The sequence below is a fragment of the Anguilla anguilla genome, chromosome 3 (genome assembly GCF_013347855.1).
Source record: "Anguilla anguilla isolate fAngAng1 chromosome 3, fAngAng1.pri, whole genome shotgun sequence".
NCBI lineage: Eukaryota > Metazoa > Chordata > Actinopteri > Anguilliformes > Anguillidae > Anguilla > Anguilla anguilla.
Genome location: NC_049203.1, coordinates 39,201,918 through 39,225,249, shown reverse-complemented (window position 1 = coordinate 39,225,249; position 23,332 = coordinate 39,201,918). Strand labels below are relative to the sequence as shown.

Below are 23,332 nucleotides of genomic sequence, written 5' to 3'. Positions count from 1 at the left end.
CAAATAATTAGGATTTTTGATAAAGCAATATCCCCCATCACTTTGAAAGAGGGCACCCCAGAATGCACAACATGCTATTTTAAATCTCTTTCAATTCAGTCAGTTATAATACAACAATAATTGAAATTCAATGGATTTATTGAAAGACTGACAGCATGGCAAAGTGTCAGCTTTTACACAAGTGCAGTTCATACATGCATACTTGCACTCTTAGTGCAAGCTATGACTTCTGGACTGTATGTGATTGATTGTGTATGTGAAAGCAAGAAAAAATGGAACCAAAACATTTTGTAGAATGAATTTGTTTTTACAAATTCACATCTTGGAAGTGTACCAGCTGCCATTATTATTTTAATTCTTAATGGTTGGTCCAGCCTTTCATGTATCCATGTTCCTTCTGGTTTTATTGAGGCTGATTATGCGGAATTTTACTGTATGTACGACAAGACCGAGTTTTGTGCAAACTGAAAAGCTCACCATGATTTCTTCCACTTCAATTCTGATTTGAAGAATCTGAATTTTGATACATGAATTTGAATTTCAGGAATCATTGAGCATTCTAATTGGAATTAAGATTTGAAGATAAATTATTCTGTGGATTTCAACTGAAATTAAATTGAGACAAAACCTGTTTGGTATGCAGTAGTATTTTCCTTCAATTGTTTTGAGAACAACAAATTTCATACACCATGATAGTTCAAGTAATTATATTGTCTACCTGGGAATTTAGAAAGCTATAATGAATCAAATATTTGTAGTTTATCAAAGGGAGTCAAACTTTACAGCCAAAAAAATCTTTGAGGTTTCAGGTCTCTGAAAGTGGGAGTGCAAGGTTGGTACTTCCTTCTTTATTTGGCACTCTCAGACATGACCTAGATTGCATACTTCTGTATCTTCTGTATGTGAATAATTTATTCAAAAAAAAAATTGCTTCAGGGCAGTATAATGCTAAAGAAAGTCTGACTTTAAAAAAGTTATAACAGTCAACATGAAGATTTGTGATGGCAAATCCATGAAATTGTGGAGAATATATTAAATTAAATATATTTCATGATTTCATTCAGCACAAAGCTGAAAGAAAGAACTAATTTAAACCAAATGTTTTTATTTTTAGAGTTCAAATAGGGTGTGCAGCAAAGAAGAGTGATGGAGGCTGTAGAATGTTTAAAGTGGTGCTATAGAAAAGCATTTTCAATGATATCCAAAAAAAAACTGAATAAGGCATTTAAAGAAAAATACCTTTGGTGTTTCACGTCTTCTATCCTCTGATTGGTGGAATGATGGTACCATTGCACCCATGGTATTTCATTTAAGCATCACATATTTTGTACCCACCTGAACTGCTCTTGAGAAGGTAGGGCAGTTGCTGTGGACTTCGGTGTGTAGCCCTGTTCCTGGTGTTCACGAGCGCCACAATCAGTAGGATAATGCTAACAAGAAGATGAAAGATTTGGGGGTCACAAAAGTTATTCCACATCTGAATGGCTTTTATTTGTGTTGTAAATGGTCCATTAATAGATGAACGCACTGCTCATTAACAAATAGCCAATGTGAAAAAAATGAAAGGATGAAGGATATTTTTGATACTTACAGAAGTTTCTCATGAAAACCAAATTTAAAACCATTAATGCCCCTAGACTAGCTATTGTAAAATTGGCAGGTCGCTGGAAATTGTAAGCATCTATCTTTCACTGAAAAATATACACTAAAACCAGAATAATGTTAAAGCTACAGAAAATTAACTGTCCCTTTAAGATACAGATGCACCTATATATTAACAAAGGGTATATATGTTAACAGCATAATGTTAAAGGGTTAACACACAACAGATTAACACACGGCAGTTGAACACATGCCAGATTAGCACAGAACAGATTAACACATATTAACGCTCACAAAATGAACACATCCCAGATTAACACATGGCTGACCAAAGCCCAGTAGATTGGCACAGCAGATTAACACACTCCAGATTAACATGACCCAGATTAAAAGCGGATGATAAGATTAGTTTGACAGTATATTGCATAAAGAAAGCTTTGAGTGTTGTGAAAACCAAGAAGCCACTTACAGTATTTAAATCATAAAGGGAAGAGGAAACTAGTGACCTGAACATTGCGGAATAAATGCGAATTTTTTTCCTGTGTTCAGTGAGCCATCTTGATTAAAATAGGTGCTTTGCCCTGAAACTGGTTTTTACCCAAAAGCATGCCCTCTTGACATCATGCTGTTTCATGTAGGGCTGGAACAGAGCCAGATGTACTGTAGAACATCTGCTCTTGGACTGCCCTTGTACTGTGGTATTCACTGTAAGGTTGCTGACACTGTCCCCGGAGATAAAGCACAACCTTTCTGCTTCGGCTCAGGACGGTCTCAGTTTGGGATCGCATCTTCAGAAAAGTCCAGAGAATGGATGCCCTGGTCAGAGGTGGGTAACCCGGCTTCAAAGAGTAAAAAGACTGACCATGTATTCGCTCCACCACCATGCACTAAACCAGCTGATTCTAATTAGCATAACTCTTCACCATGGTAGGAGAACTAATTATTGTAATCAGCTGGTTTAGTGCATGTTGGTGGCGCAAATACATGGTCAGTCTTTTTACTCTTTGAAGCCAGGTTACCCACCTCTGGCCCTGGTCCTCAGCAAGGTCGTTCCTCTCTCCAGGTGCACCACTGCGTCTCCAGCACTGAAACACACAACCTCCAGTCGGAGGAAGGCAGTTATGTGTGAGACAAATTTTCTGCGAAAAGCCACGGCCTGATGACGGTTATGTAATATTAAGGAGGAGGATGTACTATATGGGTCAGGGCATCGTATTTTGTGTTAATGGTTGCATAGATCGGATGGAATGAGGGCATGGTTTTGTTCTGAGCGTAATGTTAGTGTGAACATGCCCGTAGAGAGAGCTTTGCTTTCTGACTGCGGGGGGTTGTCTTGGCTTGGAACAAACCTGTACGTGTAACACCTCGCACTAAAGCTGCACTCAGGCGTATACACTGAATGGGATGGATAAAGGTCACTCTGACTGGAGTCGTCTAATCCAATGTAATGGCGTCACCAAAACTGAACTAGTTTTAACACTGTACAGGTGGGAGAGGTTCAGAATATTTATTTGATTGAACCTTTATTTAGCCCCAAAGTTTCACATGACTCATTGACGTGTGTTATTTGAAAAGCCTTGGGACGAGTCACAGTAATATAAAACACACACGTTTTACAAAATGCAGATAATCATTAATTAAGGTCTAACATTTCTAAAAGTGAATTTAGCATAGTCATCAGGAGGTTGATAATCTGAAACTTATGTCATAAGATGACATGGTACAGTTATTGTGTTTGTGCACCAAGATTTATGATCCATTGTGTCTCATCGGCACTTCTGTGTATGTGTAAGATTGATTGTGTTTGAGTGTTTGTCTATGTGTGTTTGTGTGTGCGCCCACCCTGGGATAAAGCACAAATAGATAGCAGTGTGAGAACAAGAATATAACAAGTGGATATAGCACAGGGATACAGTACAGGAAGAACAACAGAGACACACACATGTAGACATGCGCACACACACACACGCACACACACGCACACTCACACATACACTCACACACACACACACACACACACACACTCACACACCCTCACACACACACACACACACACTCACACACCCTCACACGCAAACACACACACGCACACACACACATGCATAAACACACACAAAAGCCTGCTGCTGTGCTGTTGTGTTGCTGAGCTGCCTGAGATGAGCATCCTGGAGCATTAGGAGCAGAATGATTCATCCCGCTCCTCACACTGTGCAGAGGGGAGGTGTGAGGGGGCGGGGCTCAGTGTGGGGGCAGTGCTGCCACCCCTGTCATTATCTATGGGGGAAGAGAAAGATCTCTTTCATGACCCAGCTGGCATATGCTTCTCCTGTCTCTTATTTACCTTCATTATAAGTATATATGCTCTCAATGAATAGTCTATTTATTCACAAATGTGATTATTTTCTTATGCAATTCCAGAGCTCATTAAATTACAGCTGTGGGAATGTGCGTTGGTGTGCCAGGCATCAATCCAGGGCATACCCTAAATATTTACCGCTCTCTCTCTCTCTAATCATTCAATTTCACAAAGAGCTAATTCATATTAACAACTTGTGATTTACCATGCTTCTGTTTCCATGGTAGCAACAGAGATAAATCCTTTTATGTGGCAGTGGCTTTTTATTATGGAGGGATTAACACTCCACATTCTGAACTGCTTGGGGAGTGTTTTTTGGTAGATTTGCTGGAACTTTTAACTCAGCTCTGCTACTTGAGTATGTGTTTAAATGTTCAAAATGAGGACACACGTAAGTCCTACATTAGCTACATGAGCAAATATGTGTAAGCATGTAAATGCATTTATACGTTTGCGTATGTATAAATGTGTTCACGTGCACATGTCAATTTGCTAATGTCTAAATATATGTTTGTCCTCTTTCAGTCCCCATTGAATTTTGTGATATTTCTATCTGCACAGTGTGATTTTATTTCCCCACACTGAAATATGAGTTGTAGAATCATATAATTTATGATGTGACTGGCTCTGGCCGGCCTGAGACATGTCTCCCCAGACCCTGAGTTATGGTTGTCATGACAGTAGAAGAGGGCTCTTTTCAGACCCGAGTAAAGGGATTTTTGAGGAGCTTAAAACCCTGAACTGGTTTCCCTCGGCTTGCTGTGGCATTCCTCCACAGCGCTACACCGCTAATCCTCCTGGAAATCAATTTATTGTGGCCAGCGTCGCAAAACTCCCTGATACAGCGTGCATGGCTTTATTTATAACACAAGTACGGTAATAACTAGACATGTAAACTCTGTCCCAGTGTTTAGTTCTATTTTGTCTCATCGCACAGGTTAGACTTTTCCCTCACTACCAAACGTCTCTCTGGTATTATAAGGATGAGGTGTGAGGGTGGGGGGATGGGTGGCTGTGGTGTGAGGACAGGGTGATGAGTTGTTAAAATGTGAGGCCACTCAGGGCATGATGAGGTAATAGTACTGCAAGGTGGATGGGGTGACAGAGGAGACGTGGAGTCTCTCCTTCCGTAAGGGGTGGCATGTTTACATCGACATGCGGCTCTCTGTACTCTTTCACACCACCATATTCCCACTGTCCATTTCACCCGGAGATAGAAATATAGTCCCTCTCAGTTCAAGGCGAAGTGTGGAGATGGAAAGTAAAAGTCTTGCCATGTGCTTTTTTCACCCATCAACTCAGCCAGCTGATTTCACTAACTAGTTCTGCCTCCTGGCTGAAGAACTGTGCTAATCAGCAAATCAAGGTGATTGGCACTAAATACTGAGGAACACTTTTACCTCCTGAAGCTGGATTTTCCACCACCGGGGAATTGCCTTTTCCGTACACTGCCTGCATGCACCTGCTGTGACCCATTCATTATCTGCCTACAGAGACCTGCAAATCCCTGAGATTTAGATACGCAAGTCTACAAGCCTAGTAAACACAGCATGGTATTATTCTGCAAAGAACAGATGTGGGAGTTTCCTGTTTTAGCTCCAAGCGGTCTCTGTGTGACGTCACTTGCTGTGATGCATAATGGCTGTCTCAATGTGGTTGTTGTAGACATCACTTCAGCGGGGCACTATAAGGGCTCTAAATTGCAACGTGAAATTTGTTTTATTCCTTGTTATTTTAGAGAGCCTTTTTGGAGCTGGTCTGTCTGTTTTGCCTAGAACACACAAAAAGATTGTAACCTTTGTATAGCAGTTACAGTGATTACAAGTTTCTACTGATTATTAGCATCTACCTGTATATATGTATAAAGAAGAAGATTATGAAATGGGACATTATGTGCACAGACAGATCTAGGAACTGTCACTTTATACAGGTTCTATATAACACCATACAAGCACAATACATGCTTATGAGCAGTGCAGCTTTTACACATTTTTTTTTTTTTTTTTTTTTATAGGCATTTAGCAGACGCTCTTATCCAGAGCGACTTACACAACTTTTACAAAGCATTTTTACATTGTATCCATTTATACAGCTGGATATATGCTGAAGCAATGCAGGTTAAGTACCTTGCTCAAGGGTACAACGGCAGTGTCCTTACCCGGGAATCGAACCTGCAACCTTTCGGTTACAAGTCTAGTTCCTTACCCACTGTGCTACACTCCGTCCCACATACTATGACATCACTCATCAACTTCATCATCTGTGTCTTTCGACTTTTTTTGCCCATTCAAATTGGAAGGCAGGCAGACAGGGGTCAAAGGGTAGGAATGAGTCAGCGGATGACCCCCTTTGAGGACTCTGCTGAACCTGAGGCAAAGCTGGTCCCGATCCAGACCTCCAGGGCAATGTGAACTTGTCCTTGTGATTTAGCCTCATTCCCAAAATTACTTCCGCCCTCCTGCTCAGTGACCCTGCCGTTCAGCTGTGATCAGAGCCGAGGTAGGACGGCCAGCTGCCCTTCCGAAATGCCAAAAAACCGCCGACATCAGCACACGGTCAGCACACGGTCAGCAGAAGTTCACTTTGCTCTTTGTACACAAGACCTCTGACTATAGGCCAGATAAAAATACATTCACAGAATTATCGCTTCAGAGGGTAAAACACTTACATCTAGAGCTGATTGAGAGTCTGCGCAGTTTTAACCTTTTCACTGTTGATTTTTCAATGCCTGTGTGAGTCCAGTCCATCATTATTTGACATAGTTTACAGCTCTTCCCAGACAGGCCAAACACCCCCCCCAATTCCAAAGCTGTCCTGTATGTCTTTATTTTGTGATGAAGCAATTATTACTTAAAGGATTATGCTGTTACAGTTTATTCCTGCTATTATTCAGAATTATTATTTATTATGTATCATCCCAGAATAAAAATGAAAACCATCCCTAGGATCTTTGTCATACCCCTTATAATATCCCAACATACTGTTGGCGCACTGAAACCACACTGTACCTCCCACTGTTCCCGCACTGTACCCCCAGTGTATACACATTGTATCCACACTCCACCCGCACTGTATCCTTGGCAATTATCTGAACTAGCTCTTGAGTGGCACTTTCCACCTCTGCAGAAAGTTCCTGCACAACCACTAATTTTAAAATAAAACTAAAGATAGAGCGAGTGTTACTATAGTGCTGAAGGCGAGGATAGGTCGTTTGAACCACAGCTTGACGCACACTGATTTTTGCTAGTTGCCTATGGCTGTCAAAGTTGCTATGTTAAGCAAGAAATCATTTGCAGTATTTTGTTGTGGAACGTTAGCAAGGACTGTATTCAATAAGTGTGCAAATTAGCAAGCTAACTGCAAATGTTTGACTGTTATTAGGATGATACTCACATTTTGCACGTTTTTAAGTGCGGCCATGTTCACCATTTTTTGTTTCATCAACTCCTCCCAATTGATTGAAGTGAGCACATACATGCTGTGATTGGTACTGTGGGCGTGAACGAAAGAATGTCTTAAAATCTGATTAGCTGGACTAGACTCAGTGAAAAGCAAGTCTATTTATGGATTTATTTGCATCTCTTGCTGTGAGAATTGCCTCAGAAATACACAAATGAATGCAAGCGATTCCACACGTACCAAGCGATGCGTAACCGCACATCAAGTCATTTTCTGGGAGAGATTTGTTTGTGAACCAGCTGAATTTATTTCTGAACGAGTTCCATTTTTTTGCAAACCAATTACATTTATTTGTCAGTCAGTTATATTTGTCTGTTTTGGATAGATTTGTGTGTGAATGCTAAAACATATTTGTGAACCAAATATTTTGTTTGTAATTTATGAAAAATATTTGTGAATCACAGTTTATTTGTGTAAGGTTTGTACTATTTATTTATATATTTATTTATTTATTTATGAGACAATAATACCCCCATAAAATAGTAACCACATACAGTAGTAGTTGGGTGTTCCTATTCCAGCTCATTATTCTGTCCTGCAGGAGGTGGGCCAAAGATTAACATTTGATCAACCCTTTGTGTCCATCTGTGTGCTGTGAACAGGTGATGGTTGAATTTGGACCAAGCTTGGTGAATGGATTCTCTCTGGGGCACAGGGGGAATTCTGCTACTGTTAATGGGGGAAGCCATTCAACCGTAGACCTCAGGCTGGCCTCTCTGCACATCTGTATAAGCTAGAGGGGGAGGAGGGTGTGTGGGAAAGTCTGGGGTTAATGTTTCTGTCTCTCAGGAGGACCCTGATGCATTTAGTGACTCCCCGCTACTCTCCTCCTGCCTCCTCCTGAGTGGTGGGGGGGGCATCTCTCCCAAGGGATCCACATCCATTAGTGAGTTTCTGATCAGCTGCCCCCTCCATTATGAATTAATATGTGGCTCAGCTCAGATGCTGAGTAGCAGGCCTGTTTCTCTCATGCTGCCATATTGCAGCATGCTGTGTTACATATATAAAACCTGCTTTCACGACGGAGGCGCCTCCTTGAATATACTGCACCATTCCTGATTGACTGCTGTCATGTGCTAACCGATAAAAGCTACCAAGTGGTAGGGTATACCTATTAGAGAAAGGTTAGATGCAGAGTGTGAGGCTGAGGATGGAGGAGTGCCAGATGGAGGGGTATGGGGAAGAGTGAAGATTGTGTGAAATGCAGTGTTAGATTGAGGAGGGTGTAGAGGACATAGCATCGTTATACAGTGACTATCAAGCTGGCAAAGAAGGCTAAAGAGTGCTAGCCTGCATGCGTTAACTATCTATCGCCAACACTTTAGCTTGGCAGCAAGTTAACTAAATGTTTATTTATTTGCAATAAATAAAACAATAAAGCAGTTTAACACGACCCACTATATTTTCATCAATGTTGTTTGGCATATATTATATTATATTATTCACTGCAGTATGTTGTGGTATGAGGTAGAAGTGAACCAATTAGAAAGAATTACGGGAAAATAGCAGGCAAACACACAACAGTAAAATATTGCATGAGCAGTCAGAAATGTGTGTGGGTGGAACAGATGGGGGAAAAACAGCCCCTACAGCCTCTGATGTTCTTCTGTGTAGTTTTGAAAGGGTTATTCCAAAAATGCTTCCCTGTGCCGAATTAAATCTCCTAAATGTAATGCCTCCATAGTTTAAAGCTTCAGTGCACAGGCAGAAGTAAAAGCTGGAAATAAAGGATATAATTTATTTATAAGAATGCTGTGCTTGGTGGAATAAAACCTGCACCTGTGTAAAGGTTTTAGATTTAGAAGGAAGTTGTTTTTGTGAATTATACTATTTATTTACTATTTATTAGAATTTAAGGAAATGAAGCAGAATTTTTTCTTTTGAAGGCTGTGTGCTCTACCTTCTGCAGATTTTTTGCTCATTGCTAATAAAGAAACCGGCTCATGTGCACAAAGATTTCACTTCTGAAAAAACACAACTGTCTATTTTTTGTTTACCATACTACTCGTCTTTTATAACAGCAAACACAGTGATTATTTATTAACATTAAGATTTCAGTTATAGTAGATATATCGTGTTTGATATACAGGTACTGTGTATATGTTATATTTTAATCAAAACTCGATTGAAAGGAAGGTTTCTGGATTGAATGTTGCTGACTGGTGGTGTGATGAAATATGGAGCTCTTGGACGATTAGTCCTGTGTTGCTGTGCTGAATTGTGTTGGTTCTGTTGTACAGCTGCATTTTGAAGACGCTTGTTTCTCAAGGGCAATTCTGCAGTTATACAGTCTGAACGTCATCAAATTCGCCCAATCAGAAATGAGACCTTTACCTCTCATGTCTCAAATGAGAGAACTTTGCAATTAAAGACCCGCGTCACTGATCAACGTGACTTATCTGCATCCCTGTAGCCGACTTTATGATTTAGCATTGAAAAAACTGCCTTTGGAAGATTCCGGAAAGGTCATAGCTTCAGTGAAATACAAAATGTGATTAATTCTCAAATCTGGCCTGCCATCTCCTACTGACACCCTTTAGAGTGGCACACATTACAATGCGTTTTTCATTTGAATGTAGACTGTATTGTGTTTCATTTGAATGTAGACTGTATAAGTAGAAAGCTGTGCCTGTTTTAATGCATGTATGGGGAGAAGATTATCCCCGTAACATAGTCAGAATAGGGGTTTTGAACGGGGAGGGGCTGGCTAGCGCACACCTGGGACGCACACAGCTGGTGGTGAGAGACGCAGAGGGCCTGTGGGCCGGGGCAGAGGGAGGTACAGACCTGCTTCAGGATTCATACCGGCGGCCCGCGGCCTCATTTTCAGCCTGGTTATGCATGCCTCTGTGTACGGAATGTGATGAGCTGCATTTATTGAGCTGGCCCCGTGACCTGGGCCTGCACGCTTACCGTTCCCCTCGCTCCCTGTGGAGCTGTCCGAAGGGCTCGTGGGATAGCGGTACGGCGGTACGGCGCGGCTCCACCACCGGATCGATCTTGGCCGTCTGGTTCCACGCTCCTTCTCTCTTCACGGCGGGATTTGATCAAAGAGCTCTGGTCCACCCTGGCCTTAATCCAGACCGCTCCCCGTCGGATTCTTTCTCAGTCTGCTCGTCAGCAGTGCGGGTTGGGATCAGATCTCTGCATGTGGAAGCAGTTTGGTCGGTGCCCGTTTCACGCTCAGCGTTCAGAGCTGTAGTGCAACTGCCAAATTGCATTTATATTTAGTGTTGCAGGGTAGGATATGAGTCTGACTGTATGGTATAGTGTTGCAGGGAAGGATATGTGTCTGACTGTATGGCTCAGTGTTGCAGGGTAGGATATGAGTCTGAGTGTATGGCCCAGTGTTGCTGGGCAGGATATGAGTCTGACTGTATAGCACAGTGTTGCTGGGCAGGATATGAGTCTGACTGTATGGCACAGTGTTGCTGGGCAGGATATGTGTCTGACTGTATGGCTCAGTGTTGCAGGGTAGGATATGAGTCTGAGTGTATGGCCCAGTGTTGCTGGGCAGGATATGAGTCTGACTGTATGGCACAGTGTTGCTGGGCAGGATATGAGTCTGACTGGATGGCTCAGTGTTGCAGGGTAGGATACGAGTTTGACTGTATGGCACAGTGTTGCAGGGTAGGATATGAGTCTGCACTGTATGGTATAGTGTTGCAGGGTAGGATATGAGTCTGACTGTATGGCACAGTGTTGCAGGGTAGGATATGAGTCTGACTGTATGGCACAGAGTTGCTGGGTAGGATATGAGTCTGAGTGAATGGCCCGGCCTGTTCATTCAAGCACGACAGAGCACCGATGGGGCTGAACAGGAATGGAGAACTGTGACAGTGAACGAGTGAGGGAGGGATGTGGAGTTCTTCAGGCAGACTGGCTTTATGGGCTTTGCAGTCTTCACGGTTCCTCCTTCCATTGTACATTGAAATAATGTGATTGACAACAGGCTACATGATAATGTATTTGAAGGCAGTAGGTGTGAGCTCTGTAAATGTGCTAAATGTGTGTTTCTGTGGTGCAAAAGCACTACAGTCTCTGTGTATCACTGCACGTTGTGCTGGGCTGTCTGTGGGGGAAGGGGGACTCAGACAGTGAAAGAGAAAACTCATGAATAATACCTGCAGCGGAGGCTGCTTCACTCCAGACACATTCCCCTGCATCTGGAGCCGTTTGCTGGATGTGGCAGGAAGATGTCATACGGTGAAGAAAGGTTCGATAGAAAGGGTAATGAGAGGGGGGCGTGGTCTGATAGAAAGGTTAATGGGAGGGAGGTGGGGTTTGGTAGAGAGTAATGAGGTGCAGGTGTGGTTTGGTTGAGAGTGTAAATTATACTCAGGTGATTTCTCTGCTGTGTCATAGGGGACATTTTCTTATTCAGCATTTTAACTCTGCAGCTGGTTCCCAATCAGTTCAGCCAAATTATGAGGGCAGCTTCCCTGAAACAGCACGTCCTTGGATATGGCCAGACACTGGCACTGTGTGACTCTCACTGCGTGAGTCACTGCACACGGCCAGTTATTGTTGTAGCACACACTTTCCTGAGAGGTGCAGGGGCAGGATTCCCTTCTTCTGCCAGCACGGGGTCAGGAACTGGGGCAGAAATAGGCTTTGCAGTCTTGTTGGATAGCACCAGAGGTCAGCTTCAGCAGAGCTGCTGGAGAAGGGGAGGGGTCAGTGTGCTCAGCGTTTCTGCGGGGGGGTAGACTCACGTAGATGAAAGGGCTGGACTTAACTTTCTCCACAGGCTGCTAGCTGGGCTTTTACTTTTGCGGGGGTTTCTACATTATTAGTCCTGGCCTGAGGTGGCCAGTGTCACAGGGCTTTGGGTGCTGCTGGATTGAGGCGGGCAGGCAATCTGCTATAAATAAAACCTCCTCAATTTACTCCTTCCTCGCATCCCCCCCCCCCCAAACAGGATGAGCCTTTTACAGTCGAGGCTATTTTGGTTGATAATAACTATTCTATAATCCTTGCTTTGACAAGCACTCCGAAAGTCCAATCAGCCGCCTGACTTTGACCATGTTCAATCTCATAGTTCCTACCTTTGGAAAACACCGTCTTTACCTCACATAGCAGAAAATTGATCAGTTTGCATCTTTTTTATCTTCACTTTCAAACCCAGAATAAAAAGTCCTCTCAAGCACTTCCACAAAGATACCAAATGTAACCGTCAGTATTTCTATCTCTAGAAGCCATGGGGAGCTTGATAGGGCTGGATGGCCCGTTCATGTCTTCAGATGTTTTTATGTTCAAAAGAAGCTTAGACTGCTAGAACATTCTAGAAAATGATCAATAATATTCTCCAGCATGTTGCATATTATGATTCTGTAGAATACCTGCCACCAGTTTGCCAGCTCTTACATCTGACCCTGGTTTCCAAAGTGCTATTGCTTACCCTAGTTTAGATATCCAACAAAGGGAAGGGGTCCCCCACACAGAGTAGCTCATTTCCCAAGATGTAGAGTGTACACACTGTCCTCCAATCCCGGCCAGATTTTCTCAATGACCTGAGCTTCTGTGGTGCTGTTGTTGCTGACCCATTGGAATCCAGGCAGAAGCCACGGGAATGTGACTCTTCTAAGAGCCAGTGAAGTGAGGTCTGTGCAGCCCTTTCTGCCTGGAGCAAATGGCATGCTCCCATTACGCTCCAGATACTGTTGAGTTCTGAAGCAGCCAACTAAAATGGTAATGAACGGAGCGTTCAGGCCCCAGACGTCATAAGGAGGTGCGTTAACACCCTGTTAATGACAGCGATGAGCTGAGAGAGGCGTGCTAATGCATTCATAGGGATGCAGTGATGGGAGAGTGTAAGTTAGTGTATGTGGTAAAAAACACAATTAAAGCAGCTGCAAAGCAGCTTGTACAGTGATGCTGTGCCTCCAGAGGCTGTAGATATGAGCACATTTTATAGTGTTTATTCGCAATTATAAACATAAGTATCTGCTTTTGTATTGTGCTAGTACTTATTTCCTTGAGTGCAGTGGTCTCAAGTTTTATTGTGTCATAGGAAATTGTTCCTCTCAAGGCACAAAATCACTTTAAACCACAAACCCAGAAATTACCCATATACCACCAAGCCGACAGGTAATGAGAAGCTTCTATATGTGTAAGATATCCTTCATCACAAACAGAAGCTATCTGTGCCAATTGGAAGCCTTCATTAAAACTGAAATAATACACACAAAAAAATTTAAAAAATCCTGAAAGTGAACTATCCCTTTAATGCTGTGGTAGCGATGCAGTGCTGAGCTGAGAGAAGGGGGTGTGTCTCTGATGCAGCAGAGGCTTGTGTGAAGCCCGAAGCGCCTGCTGCAGTCCTTCCTCATGCTGTGACTCCACACTGTGAATCCTGTTAGCTCTCATCGGATGCCATTCAAGTGGAAGATGCCATTCACTCACTCAACCTTGAGCACATCTGGCATTGTTATGCACATCTGTTCAGAGAGACTGAAAGATACTGTGTCTTACTGTATGGAAAACATGTTCACACCTGAGGAAATTCCTATATTTCCTCCCATAGAACACTTGTAGAAAGCGATGTAGATTTAAGAGTGTAGCTCAGTGATAGAAGTGGATTACCAGGAGATCTCTGTGAGGGACAGGGTTCTTGCTTGCCGATCAATCTTGCCTTGACAAACAAACCACGGGCCTGCTAATGAACAAAAAACAAACAAATGCAAAGACAAACGACTTAATTGTTTGCTCCATAGGTCGGTGCCCAGGAGATATAGATCTGTTCATTCCAAAGGATGCTCGGGATTTCCCTGGGGAGAGCTGTGTGTCATTACCTCATAGGTTTCACTTGGCAGCAGGTCCACATGAGCTGAAATGTTACATCCACTAGTGTGCTGTTTCACTGCTGTCCCTGGGGAAGTGATGTCGTGAGCCGCGCTTCAATTTCTGCAGAGCTGTTTGTGTCCCTGCTAAGATGTGGCCAGTTCTGACTGATGTGTGTCACGCTCACACATTCTTCCTTCAGCTGTCATGCCAAATGTGTGACTTTCCCCCAATTAGTTTGTTCCATTATATCATTGCAGGATGTGATTTTGCACCCCTCCCCCCAACATACACACACAGTATTTATGGGCAGTTAAGATTCAATCCAGTAGAATAATAAGAAGAGTAATAAGAAGGTAGGCCTGAGCCCCCTGTGGTAGGGTAATTGCTCTGTGTCACAGAGAAAGAGAGAGAGAGAGAATGAGAGAGAGAGAGAGAGAGAGAGAGCATGACATTAAATGAGGTATTAAAAACCAAAAGTGAAGTCATCGTGCCAAATTAATTTATTTTAGCTAGGTTGTGACTTTGGCTGAAATTCTTGCTCTTTGTATCATAAAGTTAAAGCAGGCTCTGTACTATTGTATTCTGCGGTTATAGCATACTGTGCTGTTCTGTTATAAAATTATGGCAGTTATAGTACAGTCTTACAGTTTCCAGTTTCTACTGTTGTATTGTAAAATTTTAGCAGTCTCAGTTAGTAGTATTGTAGCATAAAGTTATGCCAGTCTTACTGTACTGTTGTACCATACAGTAATAGCAGTCTCACTTTAGTTTTGTACTGTAAAGTTATACATGTAGCAGTCTCACTGTAGTTTTGTACTGCAAAGTTATAGCAGTCTCAGTCAATAGTCTTGTACTATAAAGTTATAGCTGTCTCACTCTGTACTGTTGTCTGATTTGTTACAGGGGGCCCGTGTCTGGGTGAGGGATAAGGAGCAGTTCCACCCTTCCACTGCCAGTACCTGTGCCGATGGCTCCCTGATCCTCACCACTGACTATGGACAGGTAAGAAGAACAATAGCATTGGTGCACTGCCCATCAAAACTGCTGAAATCTCCTCATGTCAAAGACCTTTTACTAACTAAAGAATTAATGTGTCACACAAACAATTCCCCCACGCACTAAAACAGTTACTCTTGTAGAGGTTTGTTGTGCTGAAACGCACAGGAACATTTGCTTATCTGTGAGGTTCGTAGCAGAATGGTACATCTCTTTGACTTGTAGCTAGATCTAATCCACCTTCCTGAGACTTTAAAAGAGGTGATGTGAAAACATTATGGTTTTATTCAGTTTTGGTTAACCAGAAGGCTGTGGAAGTTACAGTACGGTGTTTGGGGGACTGAGAGTGATTGTGTGTGCGAGTTGTGTTGGACACCAGGCACCCTCTGTCCTCATGATCTGGGAAAGGGGTTCCCTTCAGAAGGAAGTGTCCCACCCTCACCTCTGCAATATGTTTGACACCATTATGTTGTAGTCTCAATGCTGTGATCTGTTTAAAACTCTCATGACTGTGATTGATTTCAGTCACACCCCTGTGATCCCTTTCTCAATCAAAGTACTACTGTGATATGTCACCCTCACCAATATGGTCTGTTTCACACATATTTTTTAAAGGTGACATGGCGACTCAGGTCCTGATTGTTTGCAAGAATGATGCTTGTGTTGTCAGTGCATAAGTAGTCCATTCAAATATATGATGGAATGCAGTACAAAGTACTGGAGGCTCCCGTGACTTGAGAAGCTACCGGAAAGGATATTCTTCAGCAGCCTTACTGAATGGTGGTGTAATGTGGACCATATCTTTCCAAAGGCATTTGTACAGGACTGCAGCATGGGGAAGCAAAAGAACTGATGCATCAGGAGATGTATTCTATCGAGTGCTGATGAGTGGAATTTGAAGGACTGATGATGTTTAACAGTGCTCGTTGCTGCAGCTTCCACTGTTGTTTCTGGAGAGTGCGACAAACACGTGTTCTCCTTTGATGCAAGCGATGTCTGCCACCACTTCTTAGCACACTGGAGTTCACAAGGTTGCCTCATGCAGACAGAAGGAAAATGATTCATGCAGGAGGTCTTGCATGGCTGCTGGATTCAGTACCAAACTGTTCATGCACTAGAACGTGCAGAAATGTGCTGGAATGTGCTGTCCTCTGAAGCATGTGATGTCAAACACCGCTTCATATCAAACAGCAGATCATTCCACTGGCCTGCACGGAGAGCAAAGGAAGACACTTCATGTACAGCTTAACCTGTGGACTTGCAGGCGCCACATCGACCAGTGGAGGTTGCTGTAGTAACGATGAGACATGGATCCCTGCTGACTGAACCCTCCATAAACATGGGTGATGCTACCACCAATTATGAATCACCCTGCAACATTACGGTGGCCCACAAGCATGATTGCGCTTTAAAGTCAAAAGCACAAACATAAAGGGAAACATGCACCAGATTAAAAAAACGATGCAAATGGACAATCATGCTTCTTTTGCATTTGCAGTTTTGATTTGGTGTGCATTTCCCTTCATGTTTGTGCTTTCGTTTTTGAAGTGTGATCGTCCTTATGGGCCACCGTACAACATGGATCATGATACAACTAAAACTACTGAAACAATACACTTTACTTTTGCCCAGAACCACAGGAGGATGACAAGTGTGATCTTCCCAACATCTAGCGGCTGTATCACAGCACGCTACACTCACTCAGTCTCCAGGCTTCTCCAACCGGAGGCCCAAGCCTATTTCAGGGAGGTCCTTCGCCTATGAGGGTAAAAGTGTGGCTGGTAGTTTGTGTTTAGATGATTGCCTTTCTGAATTCCTGAATTTTTCATGCCGAGGCATGATGGGTTTTTCTCTGAAGAGCGGCTCTGTATGAAATTATGTTTCTTCCTTAAATTATTCAGCCTGCATTTAAGTGTTGCTGTGACCCAGCTACCAGCAAGGCGAAGGTTATGCTCCACAATTATTTTGTAATAACAGCAGCATAACCTCTATTAATTTTATGGTAAATGTCATTCATTTTCTCAGAAATCAAATAGAATTTTCAATGTTGTCAATGCATAATGGTTAACATAAAATATATTCAGATTTGGTTATCAAAACTTCAGGATTAAGACAAAAAAGCTGATAATATTTTTTGCATAGAAGTGGCATTAATGTGTAGTTTTATGCCATATTTTGTAATATGCAATATTATGTTTTTATTACGTAAAAAGAAGTGGATTGTTTTCTTATTTCAGCCCGTTGGTTTAAAAACAGAGGTGTATATATATATATATATATATATATATACATAGGTATAGGTTTATAAGGTACAGTATAGGTGTTGTATGTAAGACTGTCATCAGCCGTCAGTCTTACATACAACACCATTTCATTGATGAAGGCAGTATGGTGAAATGTTGTGAATCTTCCAGCCTGAGGAGCATGTAGTATATAATATCATACATCAGATATTTTTGACACATTGAAAACAGTAGGCTTTATTTGTAATAATTCTGTCCTGTGTAGAGTTGTACTACCTCTGTATAGGATAATTTTTTAAATAAAATCCTTCTTCCCAATCAAACAAGGCCTGAGCGATCATATTGCGCTGAAGCAGTTTATATTAAACCTTGAAATGCCCGGTTGGCTGTGACATTTCTGGATATGAATATGAGGTTCGGTCACAATGAGAATAAGTGGAGTGGAGTCTTTACATTGGCTCATTGTAATGCTGTTCTTGTATAAAGAGGGCTTGGAGAGCTCTTTCAGATCTCTCAGGTAGAGGAGACTGTATATCTGCAGACCTCTACAGTGAACCATGCTGTTAACATGCTTTTTCCAGGTATATCACAGTAAAGAATATGAATGCAAAGTCCTTGTGAATTCCTGTGGTAAATAAATGCTGTCACCCTTTTATCTTCTCTCTGTGACAGAACCACTATCTTTCTTTAGATTTGTTTTTTTTTGAAACACAGAATTTTTTTTGCATTTTCACATCATACTTAATTTATTGGTGATATTAGTATTCCTTTATTATCAAGCTTTCTGAATATAAAGCATGTCAGTGTTTCTAACAGAACAGCGAGCTGAAAATGGTGACGTGCTGACTGGTCACAGAGGTGAAATGGAGAGACTGTCTCCCACACCCTTCTTCCACGAGCAGAGGGGCTGAGACTTTGCACGTCCCCAGCACTGCACAGGGAGAGAGAGAGAGAGAGAGAGAGAGAGAGCCCGGGCTGGTTACCGTGGAAACCGTAGGAGAGCCAATCCGCACGGCAGCTGATCACAATCTCACCCTAAATTGTTGCGAAGCTAACTGTCTCGTGGCCTTTTTGCGTCATCGGGCGGCTTGTGTGACAGGCTCTCTGCTGGCTGCACTTGCAGCAGTGTGTCATGGGAGCTGGGTAGAGGTGGAGATAAATGGCACTATGTCTGGATGTCTTCCTAATGTGTGTTTAAAGCTTGGTTCTGGACACTCAAAGGGGTGAGGTGTGTCCAGATAGAATTCTACCGCATGTCAAATGAGCTCTTATGTCTGTCACAGAGAGGTTATGAGACTCCTGTCTGAGTGTGCCTGTGAGAATTTTACACTCAGCAGTAAATATTTGTGGCCACGAATGCCATGAATGTTAGCAAAAAAAAAAAACATTGGTACCAAGTGTGATTTGTAAGTTTTTATTAAGTGGATCATCAACATAACCTCAGACAAAACATCTCCTTGTTTGGAATGGAGAACTGATCTGAGAAAATAACTTCATTTGCAGAAGTGATTAGTTCTCCATAAAAAGACCAATATGAGTCCCTCATTCCTTTTTTCTCTTCTTATATACCATGAGCACTCACAAGAACTCTACTAGTTGGAGCACACAATACTACTCAGTGTCCGAGTGGCTATATTTTTGTATGTGCATGTATGTGTGTGTATGAGAGAGAGAGAGAGAGAGAGAGAGAGAGCATGCCAAAAGTGAAGTGAGTTTGTGTGCATGCATGCGTGAATACATAGGCGTGTGTGTGTGCATGTGTGTGTGTGTGTGAGGGTGTATGCTTTTTACCCAAGGGATATTGCTCTATGAATTTCACGTCTTCCTTGTCACGCCTCACTGACGACACAGATGCCTCAGAGGAAAGCTATAAATGTCTCTTTTACCTTGTGTTGACTGCATTGTATTGCCCCGCACAAATTCTAATTATTAGTAAACGTAAAACAATTAGGTTTCAGATTTCAGAAGTCACATCCAACATACTGCATACTGCCTCCTCAGCATACTCTGGGTTTCTGTCAGAAGAAACTATGAATTTGGATTGTTACAGTGAAGAGCCACCCTGTGCGTATACGTGTGTGTGTGTGTGTGTATGTCCATGCACACGTGTGTGTGTGTCCGTGCATGCATGTGTGTGTGTGCACAGTAGTCAAAGTGGGCAGCTACAGTATACTACAATTTGGTATGCAGTCTTTGACAATAACAGATGTATTATTTTCTGTGATACTTTTTTTTTAAGATGACCCCCCTAAAACCTTTTACATACGAAGTAAGCTATCATGTTTTTACTGGGCTTCAGAAATGCCTGCACTGGCCTCTGGCTCTGTTTGATTGACCATGGCAATGACTGAGTTATCACTGCATACACATACAGAATGCTCTCTGCTGTAATGTCACTGTTGTTGGATACAGGAGACATCTGGATGTTATGAGAGAAAATCACAGGGAGCAGCTACTGACCTTTTTACCAGCACACTGCAAGTATGAAATCCCCCAAGGACGCAGTTAGTAATGCTCCAATACAGTGGACAGTGAACTCTGTCTTTTTCATAAATAGCTCCTCAGAAACTCTGTCTCGCATCAATAGCACTGTAACACATACAGAAACAATGTCTCTCTCATCAATAGCACTGTAACACACACAGAAACACCGTCTCTCTCATCAATAGCACTGTAACACACACAGAAACACAGTCTCTCTCGTCAATAGCACTGTAACACACAAAGAAACACTGTCTCTTTCATCAATAACACTGTAACACATACAGACACACTGTCTCTTCAACATCACAGTAACACGCATGCAAACAGTGTCTCATCAAAAGCGCTGCAACACATGCAGAAACACTGTCTCTCATCAATAGCACTGTAACACACACAGGAACACAGTCTCTTCAACATCACAGTAACACGCATGCAAACAGTGTCTCATCAAAAGCGCTGCAGCACATGCAGAAACACTGTCTCTCATCAATAGCACTGTAACACACACAGGAACACAGTCTCTTCAACATCACAGTAACACGCATGCAAACAGTGTCTCATCAAAAGCGCTGCAGCACATGCAGAAACACTGTCTCTCATCAATAGTACAGTAACACACAGAAACACCCTCTCATCCTCAGCACATCTGGAGATATTTCTTCAAACTTAATTTTTGTGTCCTAAAAATAATAATGTGCAGTGATTCAGCTGTAGCGTTCTTGTTGACAGCATGAACATGAAAGCTCTGTGTCTGTTTTTGACATCTTACTCTGAGCAAATGATCCAGTGATCAACAAGGGTGTGTTGGTGCGTACGCAGTCTGTGTGAAATGAACATCTTATTTACTAAGGCTGCAGCTAATTACATAGTCAGCAAATGCCTACTAACCACATGTAGAGTATGAAGCAGAGCTTAAAATGTGCAATTTTTAAAAAATGGAATATTTTTTTTGGATGTGGGGAAATTGACGTGTTTCTGATCTGACATGTAGGAGTGTATCTGGCACCACGGACAGCTCAGGACTAAATGCGAACTGTGATATTCCAACTGTGATGGCAACTCTCAATTAATCAAGTGCAATGTGGCACAAAAACTTTAAAGAACTAAAAACCAACACATTTTATTTAGCAATGCAATTTTAGCATGCTGTGTTCTAACAATGTTCTGTTAAAGGCTAAAGGCATGATCTTTCTGTGATGGACTAATGCGATTAAATGCATCAGCCTATCGATTAATTTACTTGTGTTTTTTTAGTAGCAGGAACTTCCCACTGATTTTTGAAACTTCAAGCAATTGTTTCTGTCACTACAGTTATTTCAATCATTTCCCGCTGCTGTGCATGAGATCTATTGGTTCATTTAATAAATAATCTTTTTAAACACTCTGTAATGTCTGCCTCTGTTTTCAGTATTCTGTGATTTTAACAACTTTGCTGTGACTGCTCTGTGACATTAGCAAGATTTCTTGCGCAGGCTGTTGATATAGTGTTATTCTTGTCAAGAAAAATCTTCAAGGCCTATAAATGTGTCGTCATCTTGCTTGTGCCTTGATTTATGCCTGCTCTGTAGAGGCAGACAAATTTCAGGCAATAGTCAACCCTTGTTAATTGTGTTAACTTCAGTATATTCAATAAAATACATAATCAGCCATACTTATAATATCTCTGCGCGTTATTTGCACAATCCTCCCTTACATGCATATTATTTAAGGAGAGAAGCACACCTTGCGATGACTCATGTAAATGACACATGTATTTCACTTCCAGCCCATGCACCTGTTTGATACATAAGATGCATGTTTCTGGGGCAGAATGCATCACATCTGCGTCTGAAACTAGTCAGGCTTAGTAAACAGAAAGGCTTAGTAAATCTGGTCCAATGGCCCATTTTCAATAGATCCTACTTGTTAACTATTGCAGTGTAAATGCCTGTGTCTGTGTGTGAGAGAGTTTGTTTGTCTGAGTGTGAGTGCTGGAGTGTGTATTGGAATCCACAAACACATCTACATAATTATAGCTTCTGCACACTCATTTATGTGCAATAAAACAAAAATTGCATCATAACTGAAACTAAAATTATGAACAGGGATAAAATGATGGGTTATGAGAGTGATATATATTGGGGCGACATAGCTCAGGAGGTAAGACCGATTGTCTGGCAGTCGGAGGGTTGCCGGTTCAAACCCCGCCCTGGGCGTGTCGATGTGTCCTTGAGCAAGACACCTAACCCCTAACTGCTCTGGCGAATGAGAGACATCAATTGTAAAGCGCTATATAAATGCAGTCCATTTACCATATATGTGTGTGTTTGTGCGTATGCAATCCTCTTGTCTGCATTGTTCTTTAAAGGAGTACCATGGTGATTTTCACACTTTCTCGGTTTTATGTGCTATTTGCACAAGAGGCATTGAAGAAACACAATGAGTAAAGTATTAAATATGTCCGTTCTGTATTTTTGGAGAAATATGCGTTTTTAATGTATCGTCCTATTTTCAACCGGTTGAGAAAGTTGTCAACTTGGTGCGTCACGAACACAGTAAACACTCCCCTTTCCACTCCCCGTAAACCCATGGATAACTCGAGACCCATAGTTTAAAAAAACTTTTTTTTTTTTTTGACAATTATTAGTTAGTCAGGGTAACAAGTAATAAGAGACTTGCACAAGTCTGTGGTGGGATTTGAACCCGTGCTTCTCACTCATCAGAAGGTCCCACAGGCAAATGTATTACCAGTGAGCTGTTAGCGAACAAGCCTGTGAGGGCTGCAAAGTAGTTTTTTTATGCGTGTACTTCTATATATGTCAGGTTTGTGTATCCAATATTGGCTGATGTAGCTGAATGTCCAATGGGCAGATATATTCTTTGTGGGCCTATAGCTTTGTGATGATGTATTTGGCAGAAAGCATGGGGCTTTAATGTATGGACATGAGCAGTTGTTTTAAATAAACTATAATACACTTTTAGGTGAGTGAGGTTAAAGTAGACTTTTAGAAAGTGTACTAGTAGCATGCTATCCAGGGATGAAAATAAAGCATGCTTTTTATAAGTACATTAAAATACCACTATAAGTATATGCAATTTATGCAAGTTAGTGCTTTTTTAGTACAACCTAATGACATATATTTGAAAGTATACTTTTAAAAAGAACATTTTAAGCATACTTTCAAGTAAGTGCAAAAACTATAAGTACGCTTGAAATATTTTTGTATATTTAAATTATATTTTTAGTACACTTAAGTATACTATTTTTTTGCTTGGGCAGCTGTCTTTCATAACCTCATACCCATGACTTGATATGATGGCAGGTGGATAAATGTAAATAAATTCCCAGCTAGAATCCCCACATGGTTCCTGTACTTCCATCACCATGCGATAGGAAGCAGAGATTCACATTTCCTACATTAATACC

General features: G+C 41.8%; 1 protein-coding gene across 1 annotated transcript in view; it reads left to right on the top strand.

Moving 5' to 3' along the window:
- myo10l3 (myosin X, like 3) overlaps positions 1–23,332 on the top strand; it is a 63,679-nt gene that overhangs the window by 9,957 nt on the left and 30,390 nt on the right. Inside the window, exon 2 of the mRNA XM_035407941.1 lies at positions 15,107–15,205. Within this exon, the coding sequence (XP_035263832.1) occupies positions 15,107–15,205 (99 nt within the window). The remainder of the gene's footprint in view (positions 1–15,106; positions 15,206–23,332) is intronic.